The 13,463-nt window shown below is 42.1% G+C and overlaps 1 protein-coding gene across 3 annotated transcripts in view; it reads left to right on the plus strand.

Moving 5' to 3' along the window:
- Positions 1 to 2,495: 2,495 nt before the first annotated feature.
- The window catches only part of LOC117428812 (histone-lysine N-methyltransferase, H3 lysine-79 specific-like), a 38,693-nt gene continuing 27,725 nt past the window's right edge, over positions 2,496 to 13,463 (plus strand). Inside the window, exons 1-4 of one of the 3 annotated variants that reach the window (XM_034047750.3) lie at positions 2,496 to 2,935; positions 10,021 to 10,064; positions 11,900 to 11,974; positions 12,818 to 12,881. In XM_034047750.3, coding sequence (XP_033903641.3) covers positions 2,855 to 2,935; positions 10,021 to 10,064; positions 11,900 to 11,974; positions 12,818 to 12,881 — 264 coding nt within the window. In that variant the 5' untranslated portion in view covers positions 2,496 to 2,854. The remainder of the gene's footprint in view (positions 2,936 to 10,020; positions 10,065 to 11,899; positions 11,975 to 12,817; positions 12,882 to 13,463) is intronic. The other 2 variants (XM_034047749.3, XM_034047751.3) reach the window with 2 other exon arrangements.

Genomic DNA, 13,463 nt, shown 5'->3' on the forward strand with positions numbered 1-13,463 from the left:
GTGATATCTTGTTCACATGTGGAGAGCTAATGTTCCCTCCCAGCCACCATTAACTCCCCACACATGACACGAATAAAGGGTGTTTATTTAGGTGGCTGAAACACTTTTCTCCAGAACGCACAGTAGTCTGTGTGGTGTTTGTATTATATTAACCCTTAGTGCTCCAGTCCCTCCTCTTTATAAAGAGATCGAAGTGTTCCTAACAGTCACTCCCTTATCTGCTCCATACCCCAGCATGTGTGTTCTGTGTTGATTATCGGGTGATTGTTCTGCTTAGATCGACTTTTACAACAAGCATTGGGGAGGAAGTGAGGTTGGGGAAGCATATTAGTGGTGAGCCTGTGCAACGTGAATATGCTTCCCCCGGGAACAGCGAAAGCATTTGACTAGTGACCTCAGACAGCAACAGGGAATGATTACAGAACGAAAGGGGATGTTATGATGTAAGAAATCGAATTCAATTAGGGTATATATTATCCCTTTAATTCTTTAAGGTATAAAGTACATGTGTCTAAAAATAATGCAAACTTTCTTATGTTCTTATTTTTGCAATGAGGTGCACGAAACAGGGTTTAAAATGCACCGACAGGTCGGATCAGGCCATCCAAACGGCCAGTTTCCACCTCGTGATACTCGAGTCTCTCTCAAATGTATTTTCAGAAGAACGCGTTTGTCAGCCGCTCGATTCCTTGCGTCCCAGGGGTTAGCATTTAGCAATGCGTTCGGTCTGAACAGAGTTGCTGCTGATGTTGCTCCGCGTCTTTCCACATGTTTGTTTTTTTCAGAACTCTGGTTTTGCCAGACTTACTGCAGCGTTTATTTTTGTACAGCATGTGTATGCTGTTGACATTTTTCCTTAAACGGCTCATGATGCTTTTAAATTGTAAACATATGGATTACATATCTTTTTCATTTTAAATTGTTTTCATATTGGTGGCATACGCTTTGCCTGGTTTCATTCAGAAACTTGTTCACCTCCCGGGACACCCACACACAAAACAAGACCGCTGAAACGTTTGTCTTCTTGGTTTAGAGTCTCATGGCTTTGTCTCAGAATTCTGACTCAGCGTTTGAAAGTGATGCGTCCAGCTGTGCAATAATGCTGCAGTTCCATCAAAGAACCCAACAAAAACAAACTACAACTGAGTGCAGTAGTTTCTTCACCTGCCTCCACACTCCAGAGCATGGCGATTCCATATGGAAGTTCTGGAGAAGACCATGCTGAGCACTGTGGGGCTACAGTGTTAGTACTGCAGTGCTTCATTTGCAGTGTACTCAAGTCAGGAGCTGTCTTAGCTTTTTGGATAAAAGTGTCATTTAATTGAATGGATTAGCCCTCCATCCATCCAGGCCCTGAAGTAGTTCATCATATCATTTGACCTTTTACACCTGGAGCAGACTGGCCCTCCAGGACAGGGCCTGGACACCCCTGTTATAGCCAAAAAAGGGTTTGTTTACTTAAAAGCAGACTAAATAACAGCAACCACACTGTGCAAATACTGTGGGGACTTACCAGTGAGGTGATGAGGTGCTAACAGCTAACAAGCAGGGCTGTCAACAAAGCCTGCTTTCTGATACAGCACAGAGTGCAGAAGGCTAAACTATAGTCGAATATTGCTATATGACAAGGCGTTACGTTTTAGTGAAGAGGTTATCATGATTGTAGACTCTGCAGGTTTTTTTTTTTTTTTGAGTAATATTATTATTGGATGTTTGCATTTGGTTTGGGTAACGGGTTGCTTCCCTGTCCAAAGGTCGGTCGACGCATATATAATGCTCTAGCAAGCCCTTAAACATGATATGAGCAATTCTATTAAATATATCAGTAATGTTTTGTTGATATCAAAAAATACATTTTTTTTTATGTCAACAGATGTTTTTTTTTTTCTATTTTTTATGTATCAAAAATAGAATTGTTGATATAAAAAATGTCCTGATTAAATGTTAATAGGGCTTGCCTTACGCTACGTCATTTATTTTTGAGTCACTCGTGTAAATCACGAGGGGATCTAAACATTGTTCTGTTGCCACGATCGCTACGGTAAAATAGTACGCTGGGTGTATTATTAGGGACTCACAACACGAATGTCCCGATTCATGCCGCGCTACACGTCACACGAGATCGAGATTAGGCATTGAACAGCTTGCGTGGAAATGTGTCATTCGCTCCACAGAAACCCCCGTGTGTGTGGGACTGCTGACTCCACCGCCAGACGGGAGCGTGATGTCACAAGCAGTAGCCAGCTCACACAGACGTATACCAATCGTGTGATTTTGAATTTCCAATTCACATGAAAAGAAAAACACGAACACGACTCTGCGAGCCCACCCGTGCACCTCCGTGCGTGCAAACAGAACAGCACAGTCTGTACTGGCTTTGTCTGCAGGGGAGGCATGGAGTCATGGCGCCCCCGTTCCCGGGAAATGGTACGGTCCCGCCCATTGACGGTTATTGGCAGGAACATCACGGGTTTGGGCTTCCCAAATAAATAACCGTTGCTGGTTGCATCGTGTTTTGAGAAAGCAGGTGTCTATAGTAACGGCAACGTCAATCTACCGCCCCGCTGAAGCTTGGAAAAAAAAAAACGCGCGGTTGGGCAGACAGACAAACAAATTTCTCACTGCTTACAACCACACCCCCCCCCCCCCGTGTCTGGACTTTGGTAGCAGCCGCGTTGTGCTCGTTTTTTTTTCACGCCGGTTGAAGATGGCGGCGGCGCTGGAGGGTAGAAGCCGCTAGGACTGAGAGAGAGCTGGATAAACCTCGTTTGAATTCGCGTGGATGTTGTTATCATTAATGTCAATAATGTTTGCTTTCTAACGTCGTTTTCTGGGGTCGGAGCGCGGTGCTGAGATGGGAGAGAAGCTGGAATTGCGGTTAAAATCACCGGCAGGAGCCGAATCGGCTACATATCCCTGGCCTTTACCTGTCTATGTAAGCGTGTAATTTGAATATTTAATTTATAATCCGTCCGGATCATACCCGGGAAACGTGACGGAGTGACTTTTAATATTTTAATGTTATTTGTGTTTTTTATTTTGAGATTGATCAAAGAGCCACGATGAAATAAAACCCTGAACAAAAGGGCAACATAGAAATAATTCACAAGGGACGGAAGATAAATAGTTGTGATTAATGAATGAATAACATGATTAATATATTAGTCGCTGTAAGAAATAGAATCTGACTCGCTTCTAATATGAATGATCAGTAAAAAAAGAATGTTGTTCCTATGCTGTTTTTTTAATATATATATTTTTTACGGTTAGACTGTTTAAACAAGATATTTCTAAATTAAAACCTCATTCTAATCTCTTTGTACTGAGGTTTCTGTTTTAATACATACTTAACTCGTGTAGTTACTGTTTGGTGTGCAGTTGGTTTTTCATACAAGCACTAAAGTTTATTGTTTATCGATAAACAGTCGAATGTTATGAGCAGAACAAGTTTGTTTAAAAAATAAACACGGTAAATAAAGCGAGATGTTTTGGTTTTCGTCAGACATATATACTCGTTTTAATTGTGTCTGCTGCTAGTTAGCGAGTTTGTTCTGAGGCTGTCAAAACACGTAGTAACGTTTCAATATTACAGACCTCCCCGGCGTTAAAATATTTATACAGAACAAATTATTCGAATGGGTGTTTGTTTTTTGTGATTGATTTTTTTTATTTTTATATATATATATACTGTGGAATTCGGAAGGCATTGTCTGTATTTACAGTCCATGGACTCTGTACGTTAATACGGGGCACACGCCATAATTCATATGAAACTATATATAATCAAAGCGAAGCCCTCACTGTACCACTACCTAGTAAAACCAGTGAGATTTTATTGCAGTATTTAGGTTGCTTAAGCATTGAAGTACTGTCTGTACGCGCTGAATGCAAGAGCCCAAACATCAAAGCAATACCGCGAATGACCGACTGTGTCGTCAGTAGACAGTCACAATTATTTATTTATTTTTTGTAAACTGTGCAGCCTTTAGTTACGCTTCCGTGCTTGCAGTCCGTCAAATAAAACGCATACAATACAGTCTGTAGTGTACAGTTCGCTCCAGATGGCCGCTGCAGCTATGAGCTAGTTACTAAATGCAGGCTTGTACAGTAATCAGGTTACCGATTCGTTGAATGAAAACATTGACTTCAGGGGGTCATGTAAGGGTAGCTGCCCACTAAGTGTAATACAGCATGTAGTCTTATGTAAATAACTTCAGTGGTTGCTGTTTCAGATGTGTGTTCAAATGTATTTCTGGAGCACGTTCACTGGATGCAGAGGAAAGCCCAACATTCTAGTCATCGGGGCAATGCAACAGCGAGGATAATGCAATGAGAAGTGTTGAATTTAAATCAAGGGAAGTAATGTTAAAACTTTTCAATGCATTAGTAAGACCTCACCTAGAATATTGTGTTCAGTTCAGTTCTGGTCACCTTGTTACAAAAAGGATATTGCTGCTCTAGAAAGAGTGTAAAGAAAAGCAACCAGAATTATCCCGGGTTTAAAAGGCATGTCGTATGCAGACATGCTAAAAGAATTGAATCTATTCAGTCTTGAACAAAGAAGACTACGCGGCGATCTGATTCAAACATTCAAAATCCTGAAAGGTATAGACGATGTCGACCCAGGGGACTTTTTTGACCTGAAAAAAGAAACAAGGACCAGGGGTCACAAATGGAGATTAGATAAAGGGGCATTCAGAACAGAAAATAGGAGGCACTTTTTTACAGAGAGAATTGTGAGGGTCTGGAACCAACTCCCCAGTAATGTTGTTGAAGCTGACACCCTGGAATCCTTCAAGAAGCTGCTTGATGAGATTCTGGGATCAATAAGCTACTAACAACCAAACGAGCAAGATGGGCTGAATGGCCTCCTCTCGTTTGTAAACTTACTTATGTTCAATGGTAGTGGAATAACCAGATACTGTAAACACAAACAGACCTTGAACCAGAGGCTTTGTTCAATAGCTTTCAGCACCCCCACTATGAAAGTTGTTCCAGCGCCTCTGCCTTGAACTGGAGGCAAGCGCAAAATGATTAAACTCTTAGGTAAAGGTTTGTTTGAGTGCGTCTGGGACAGAAGGATTGTGTGTTTTAAAAAGTTCAGATTAGAAACAAACATGGCAAACTTGAGTGGTTTGGAAGCGGCTGGAATTCATGGCAGTGTTTTTAGATTTGTTTGGGTCCCCAGTGCTTTCTTGCTGGGCAGGACGTTTTCCCAGTTAGAACCCCTTCCCAGTCACACCCCCACTTAACACCAATGCTGTGCTGGCCTGCTACGTTCCTGAAACTGTGGCACAGCTGAATGATGGTTCAGTCATTTCTATGACGGGGACACACACTCATACAGAAGAGGGCTGTCTGGTGGCTACCTCTGATCAAGTTGAGTGTATGTCTTTTGCACTCTGCTGTGCCAGGTCCGGGAGTAAAGTGCATGATACAAATTGAAAGAGAAAGTACACTCTCAACTTAGAGGTAGCCAACGCACACTTAAACATAGAAGTCATTTAAGCTAAATAGAAATCATAAATAGACAAACTTGATATAGATGTACTTCGTTTGATTTTATAGAACCTGTTCTGGTTTGATATAGATGTACTTCGTTTGATTTTATAGAACCTGTTCTGGTTTGATATAGATGTACTTAGTTTGATTTTATAGAACCTGTTCTGGTTTAAACATTTAGAATGCTTTGTCACTGGCTTTGAGTGCAAGATCTACCCTCAGCTAAATAAGTGTAGTTGGCAATAGGTCCCAATGTAGACGTGACTTCTCTCCAGTATTGTGCCTTGGTTGATTTTTCAAAGTTAAGATAACTAGGAAGCTATGAATGGAAAAGGTACTCAAGCAAATTAAGGAGGCTAAGGCAAAGTATATGAAATCCTTCATTTTGCTAACTATGTTTAATTTGGGTTCGGTGCCCACAGCTGGTGTTAGGTTTGTACCCGCCAGCGCGGCCCAATCATCCTATTGCATAGCAGTTAGTTTCACCCATTCCAGGTTTTACTACAAGCCTGCGTGTCAGTTTCAGGGGCTGCAAGAATAAGTGGTCTGTCCCGCACTGACGTCAGCACGCCGAGTGTGGGCTGAACGGATGTGGGCTTTCCGTGGGCACAGACCTGAAGTCCTCCAAGGGCAGGCACTCTTATCAGATTGCGTGCTGCTGGGTTGTTTTAAGGTGTGGGTGTGAATGAGTAAATCTAGACGGTGCGCAAACGCAAATGTTGGTGGTGTTTTTTTTTGAGTGGGGTGGTTGGGGGTGTGGGGCGGGTTTTTCCGCTAAATTCTGCTCGGCAGTCTTTCAGAGAACTACACGGTTGCTTGTGCATGTAAATGTGTGTGCAATAGCATGAAAGTGACGTCGTTTAGGAGGGAAAAGACACGGTTAGAAAGTGAGAGATGTGGTTTCGCTTTGAACTGGTTTTGTTTCCCCCCCCCTTTGATGTTTTAACGTTGCTGTATTTTGGTGTGGACATTCCACCGCCAGTTCTTCAGGGATCTAGACCAAATCAAGTTGTGTTAAATTCAGGACTTTGGCTATTCAACACTGTTTATTGATTTTATTCAGTTATGAGTTGATTTAAATGTCTAGCCAAACACAAAGTTGGGTTTCAGTCTTGCACTTTTTTTTTTTTCGTTTTGCTACATTTTTTTCTAAATTTCCAAACCAGGCTCTGCAGGGACGCCACTCTTGTGTAACCCTTTGCAAGAGATTTCCCCTTTCTGTGTGCTGGTCGCGTGGGAGTCGATGCACGAGCATGCTTGTTCTGGCCACTGAATGAGAGAGAGAGAGAGAGAGAGAGAGAGGGAGGGAGGGAGGGAGACTGCTTGTGTTGCTGCAGCTGAAACTCAAGGCGAACAGACCAGGAATGTCAGCAGTGCCTGCTTTTCTGAGGAAGTGCAGGTCGCAGCACAGCTTAAAACCGAACTTGAGTGAAGGTCGCAGCAGCTTTGAGACCTGCTGTCAGTCGGTCGGTGATTAAGGGAGGGGACTTCCCTTATGATTGTCTTCTAATATGGGGCTTTGTGTGTTTCACTTGCTGGCCTTCAGGCGGCTTGGCGTGTGTGTATGAGAGAGAGTGAATGCTGCTGAGCACTGAGCTCCCCCGAGACTGATGTCACGTCACACACTCGCACATCTCCATTTCTTCCTTGGTTGGAGGTCATTGGGAGGACCAGTTTCTGACTAGGAATTTACACTAGCCAGTCTGCAACAGGGCCAACTCCATGAAAACGTAATGTTTGTTACACTGCCAAGGTCATCCATATTGTGATACAGGGCAGGCTAAAGCTGCCCCTTATTGGGATTGACGTTACACACTGTGCTTGCCAGCCAGAGAAATATACTGAATCGTACTTTTTACGAGCGTCTGTTAACAAAGGGAAGTTATTTAAAAAGAGAGTTGGAGGTACAAGTTCCTTCCTCTGGTTTGATTGGAAGCAGCTGGGACTGAAATTGGTTTGAGGAGATAGTGTAAAATGATCCTCACATGCCAAAACCTACACACACCATGAAGGGGACTGCAAGAACACCATCAAACTGTCCTGGAGTCACAACAGACGCCAACTCAATTAATCCCTAAAGTAGACTCTCACTAATCTCAACCAGTTGGGACCAGATCCAGTTTAGTTTAGAGATCTGCTCTGAGTGTAGATTGTACCGCAGAAGAAAACAAAGGGAGAGAAGTGCCTTCTTGTCTAGTCTGTGTTTTAGTTGTAAACTTGTGACTGCACATGCTTGCAGAATTATCAAACCTTGGTTGCTGCAGCTGCTCACTGCATGACTTCTCATGTCAGCGTGGTTAAAGGGTCAGGCTTAGTGACTTTTTGCTGCTTCAGATAAGTCTCTGGTTTACAATTAAAGCCCATTTGTAGAGCAGTTTGAACTGTTTTTTGCTGATGGTCTTAATTAGCCACAGGGCTTGCAGGTTACAAGCTGGTGCTTCCAATGAATCCCATTTTAAAGTGGATTGGATCAGCCTCCTATTTAGTGCTAATACCATTCCTGACAACAGTAAGCCAGGATATTGAAATCGACTAGGACAGCCAGCGGATGTGATGATTTGGGTGGAACTTCTGTGAAGGTCTGTGATTACAGGTTTAACTGGTGTGGTGCGGTTAAGCATGTCTCCACCATTTTACACTTCTTATTTCATCTGTCCTAGCAGCTTGCCAAAAACATAATGATACGTGTGGGTGGGGGCGTGGGTGTGTGACGAGGACGAGTGAGGTTGACTCACTGACAACGTCTTTCTTCTGAGTCATTCTCCCGGCTGTGACCCTTTGGAGAAAAAAAAAAAAAAAAACGCTGCCTAATCGTACCTGTTTATTTATAGCAGTGGAGGCTGCCTGTCCTTGTTCTGAGATGCACACAAGACTCACAAGACGCAGGAAGGAAACCGTGACTGCTATTTGTAGGGCTGCGTGTGCGTGTGTGTGTGTGTGTGTGTGTGTGGTGGGGTGCATACTGAAATAAAGACCCTTTCTACTGCAGCCTTGTGTTTAGTTTATAATGAATTTGCCCAATGCATTAACCGTGATAATCCTAGTAAACTTTATCGTGGCAATAGTGGTTTAGCACAGTGTGCATCCTGCTCTTTAATGTCATTGTACAAAAGAAAAAAGCATTGTGTGAAGGTCAAAGCACATTGACTTTTTTTTTAATCCATTTTAATGCAGGCAGATGTTGAAACTACCTTTTGGAGAATGTAAGCAATCTGTCAGTTCTGGGCTGTCTGCTTTCTGATTCATGTGGAATGTGCTGGAGGTTAACCATAGAAGAATGGAAACAAGACTCGTTGCTTAGCAGTTTGATCCATTGGAGATTTCACTGTGAGCCTTAAGTATATTAGTAATCCAACCCTCTGCAATTATACCAGTCCCTGATCTGATGAAGACCCAAACGTATTACTGTGAAACTAAACGCGATTGTGGCACACTGCAGCTTTGGCTAATACAGATAGACAAGATCCTACTGATATCACAGGGATGACTGACCTGATGGGCTTGCGTATACTTCTGCATTCTCCATATTTGTTTTGTGAGCGTCTGTCTGTCTGTGCCTGTTTATTCTGCGGTCTGCTGCAGCGTGTGTGTGTGTGTGTGTTCCACCTGCTGTCTAACTACTAAAGTTTTAACAGGACTTGGAAAGTGGTTTCAGTGGGGCGGTATTAGCAACGAGTGGAATTCCTTGCTGGTTCAGTTGGCCTCAGTCACTGCCTCTCACATACACAGCAAGCACAGAAGAGATTATATACATGATTATATAAAGTGTGTTTGAAAACAAACAGTGGAGGTGCTTACCTGTATATGCCTTTGATGCCCTGGTAAAGCAACTACACTCACTTATTTCTGTTTAAATCTATTAATGTGGCGCTACATAGCTAATGAGGTAACAATCTACTCTTGTTTCCTTCCTGTTTCAGCCTTCAGGCATCAGTATTGAGTCTATCCATTTATTTTCCTTTGTTCTGTATTGTGCATGATCTAATTTTGTTTCTTTTTAAAACTACACATTTTTAGGTCATGTTATTAAATTACACAGCTTGAAAGTGTAGAGTATTCAGACCAATTGTCCTCTTGTATGCCAAGTCTGGGAGCTGCAGCTGCTAATGCATCAAGGTCTCCTGAAAGCAGTGACTGAAATATTTACAGATCATTCCTCTAAAAAGCCCCACAGCCTGCTGGCTCCAGCCTGTGATTGAATGCTATTGATTTGATCTGCTGCTCAGTCAGCGTTTTGAATTGTCTGTTTACCTTTCCACAGCTGGTTCAAAGCCAGTCTTCTCTCGAGTCCAGCGTTGTTTACATGCCCTCTGTTTCACAGTGTGTACCTATGACAATGTTTGTAATGCTCGAATAATCTGACCTACTTTTTGCTCGACTGCGAAGCAACTGTTAAGATATTTTAGCTGATATTCACACACAGATAGAAAGGACGTGGCATTGTAATTAGTTAAGTTATTCTTATTTCAGTTAACTATATATTGTTTTAACACCGCGGTTTTGTTTTTCTCCATTCAGGATAAACACCATGATGCTGCTCATGAAATCATCGAAACAATCAGGTAAGAATAAGAACTGTCAAAGTAAACCACCTAGATCAGCTCAGGATCCCACTGTCTGCTGTAATTGCAGGCACTACAACTGCAATCAATAGTGGTCTTAATTTCCATCCCTGGTTAAATGTTTACAGTTTTGCCTAAATGTTTACCATTCTCAAAATACCAGTGACACTCAAAATACCAGTGCCCATTACGTCAGGGTAATTCAGTCATTCATTTGGCTCAGGGCCGCCTTTTCTCACATGTGATCACTCCAACAAAGAAAAGGCAGCCCAGGGCCCCCGTTTCGATGCAGGACCAGGGACGGGCTTTATGTATATATGAACACACAGCAGACTTGGGCCGCCTTTTCGTATCACGTTACCGATGAGATTTTCTGTGATAACACAGAAATGCAGATTTTTTATGATGTCGGAGATTTTTTTGCATACATTTGGGGAAGGGGAAAAAAAACATGCAAAAAAAAAACACTTGGCTTTTTTTGTTTGTTAACCAAATCAATACACGTACCATATATAAACATTAACACAGGCAACTTTCGCTTTAAATTTCCATAAACATTCTACTAAAACTGCTTCTGGTATTCAAGTTCTGTATTGAAAGAGGCTTCAGTTTACTTGTTGGTATCCAGAGATGCCGTAAAACAGTAACAATCACCCCTAAAGATCGGACCAACGAGTTTGGCAAGGACGAATTTCACCTCGATGTGCTGGTTTGTACTTCAAGCAGCAAGGCTGTAGATTGCTGCAGCTTTATTTTACAATAGCCACCCGGATGACTAAGACTAACTCTGAGTTGAACCTACATGAATAAATATGTATTCCACTGGCAGTAGCGCAGTAGTTTATTGTGTGTCGTGCATGTTGTTGATATATGATGGTGTATTGCTGTATTGGATTAGGGCACTTCCCTTAATGATGTTGCTGTAGCTACTTGTGGAACAAGGGTTTTGTTATAGCCATATGTTGGGTAATCTTCCAAGAGAAGGGGCAATGTTGATGTTCAGTCTTCATTTGTAATGGTTAGGGACTAGAGAATAATAATGACAATGATAATAACAAGTAAACAGAACAGCTTAATGATCGTGTTTGTAAACAAAGACGGTATTCATGCAGGTTAAACAAATATGTATAACTGAGAAGAAACGTATCATGTAAATTATATGAATGTTTATTGTAAATGGAATGAATGTTAAAATTTTGTATAAAATTATTCCAGGTGTAAACGTTATTGACTAATGAATTCTTTTGTAATGCCGTGTCTTTCCTTAGGAGGGAGCAGTAGTATTAGATGGTCAGTCGTGAGCTTGTCTTGTGAATGCCAGTCCTTGTATGTACAACCTGTTAGTCATTTGCAATTTGAGTGAAGTATCCGTTACGAAAATATTTATACCTGTGAACACTAGCAGGTTGCTATTTCCTGTGTTCTAAATACCCCCGTGTTCTTGAGAGGATAATGTGATTGTGGGTGGGGGTAAGCTCGGACCGTTACCAATAATGTTGTTTTAATATATACCATAAAATTGCTACTGTGCTGCATTGAAAAAAAATATATTAATAAGAAACATCTGCTACAAATCAAGGATTACTGTATATCCCGGTAGCGCTTCCATTCTGAGTGCAAGCAATCATTCCATCAAAAAAAACAAAAAGCAATTTGCCACATTTCTAGGCAAATTGTGAACGGGGTTGCAGACCTAAATCTGAGGCGGCCCTGGGCCGTTAGTTTTGAGCTGTACTTTAACATTTTTCTGGAAATACTAAATTGTTGGCTTGTTCCATCTCCCTGAGAGCAGGTGAAGGGTCACTGTATGTTAACCCCACGTTGTCCTGTTACAGGTGGGTGTGTGAGGAGATACCTGACCTGAAGCTGGCCATGGAGAACTATGTGCTGATCGACTATGACACAAAAAGGTGAGGAATTTAACAGCGAAGAGGGGAGGGGGACGGGGAGCAAGCCTTTCAAGAGTATTTATCATCAGAGTGAGAAATTCCTCCTGCCTCTGAAAGAACGAATGAAAGACAGTAGCTGAAAATATTGCTGTGCTTTGTCTGGGGAAGCTCTCCAGGGGAGCTGCTGTGACTCCACTTGTTTCTGCAGCCCTTGCTTTGCCAATTCTTACCCAGCTGTTAAGTAGCGTCGCCAAGGGAGGACAGTTGACCCGCACATCATTCAAAGTCAGTTGCTGAGCTTGCGTTCAGACGATATCTCCTGGCATTTAGACCCGTACTTTTGCCATTGTTACCCAAATAGTGCTGGGACAAATATTTGAACAAATACAGCTTGAAACGTAGTCAGAAATGAGCATGTTCGCATTCGCTCCTGTAACCACGTTTATAAAAGATATGATGCAAAAGAAACCAATGCATACCAGTGTCTGAAACTAATCATACATTCTACTGTGCAGGAGAGTATGTCTCTGCTGTCTAACTGGTAGTATGATGGAGGTACCACTGGGTTTATTTTACTCAAAACTAAAGAATAGTCAAACCCCAGCAATAAAAACAGCAAACAGTGTTCCTCCCCCCGGGTCTGCAGAGGTTTTGCCTGTGATGCCCTGCAGAAGGTGCGGCTTGCCAGTGGGATCTGGGTGCCACATAGCGTGTGGAGTAACGAGGGATGTTGGTATGAGAACTGCAGTAAAGTCGCTGATCTCTGTGCTCCCTCAGCGCGGTGACGCTAATCCAGCTTTAGCAGAGCATTGAGGGTGGAGCCCTGGATTCAGCTCATGTCTTATCTGCTTGTATGTATTGCAGCTTCGAGAGCATGCAGAGGCTATGTGACAAGTACAACAGAGCTATTGACAGTATTCACCAGCTGGTAAGTATTCCTCAAGATAGACGCCGCTCGGCAGGGGCCAGTACTGGCTATACACAGCGGCCAGCCCCATGCTGTGCTTCTATAATGTGTGTGTGTTATACACACTTGTCTATAGTGACTTGTGTGGGGGATTTCCTGCCTGAATGCAGAGATGTGGTGGTTGTGTACAGCTGGGCATTTGTTCATTGTTTCTCACCAGAGTCAATTATTCAACAGTTGACTGCACTACTTGCTGTTGACGTAACGCTTCAGTAGAATTGTTTATAAGTTGTAGAAAGTCAAATCAAGGGTGTGATATTATCATTTTAACCTTCCTGATGTATGCAAATAAAAAGGCTTCTGTTTGTTATCTTGTTAATTCATATTCAGGCCAATTGGCTCTGTCTAGAACCATTTTCTTGGGTTAAACATTGCTATAAAAACAGTAATTGAAAAAGACTTCATGAACTGTGAACTTGATTTAATTAATGAAATTGGACATTAAGAACTTCTAAACTAAATAAATTCAATGACAAAAGTTTCGACAAGAAAAAATAAGGCGTTTCTTTTACGTTTGGCACTATTGAGAGTTTTATAGTTGGA

This window comes from Acipenser ruthenus, chromosome 49 (genome assembly GCF_902713425.1).
Source record: "Acipenser ruthenus chromosome 49, fAciRut3.2 maternal haplotype, whole genome shotgun sequence".
Taxonomy (NCBI): Eukaryota; Metazoa; Chordata; class Actinopteri; order Acipenseriformes; family Acipenseridae; genus Acipenser; species Acipenser ruthenus.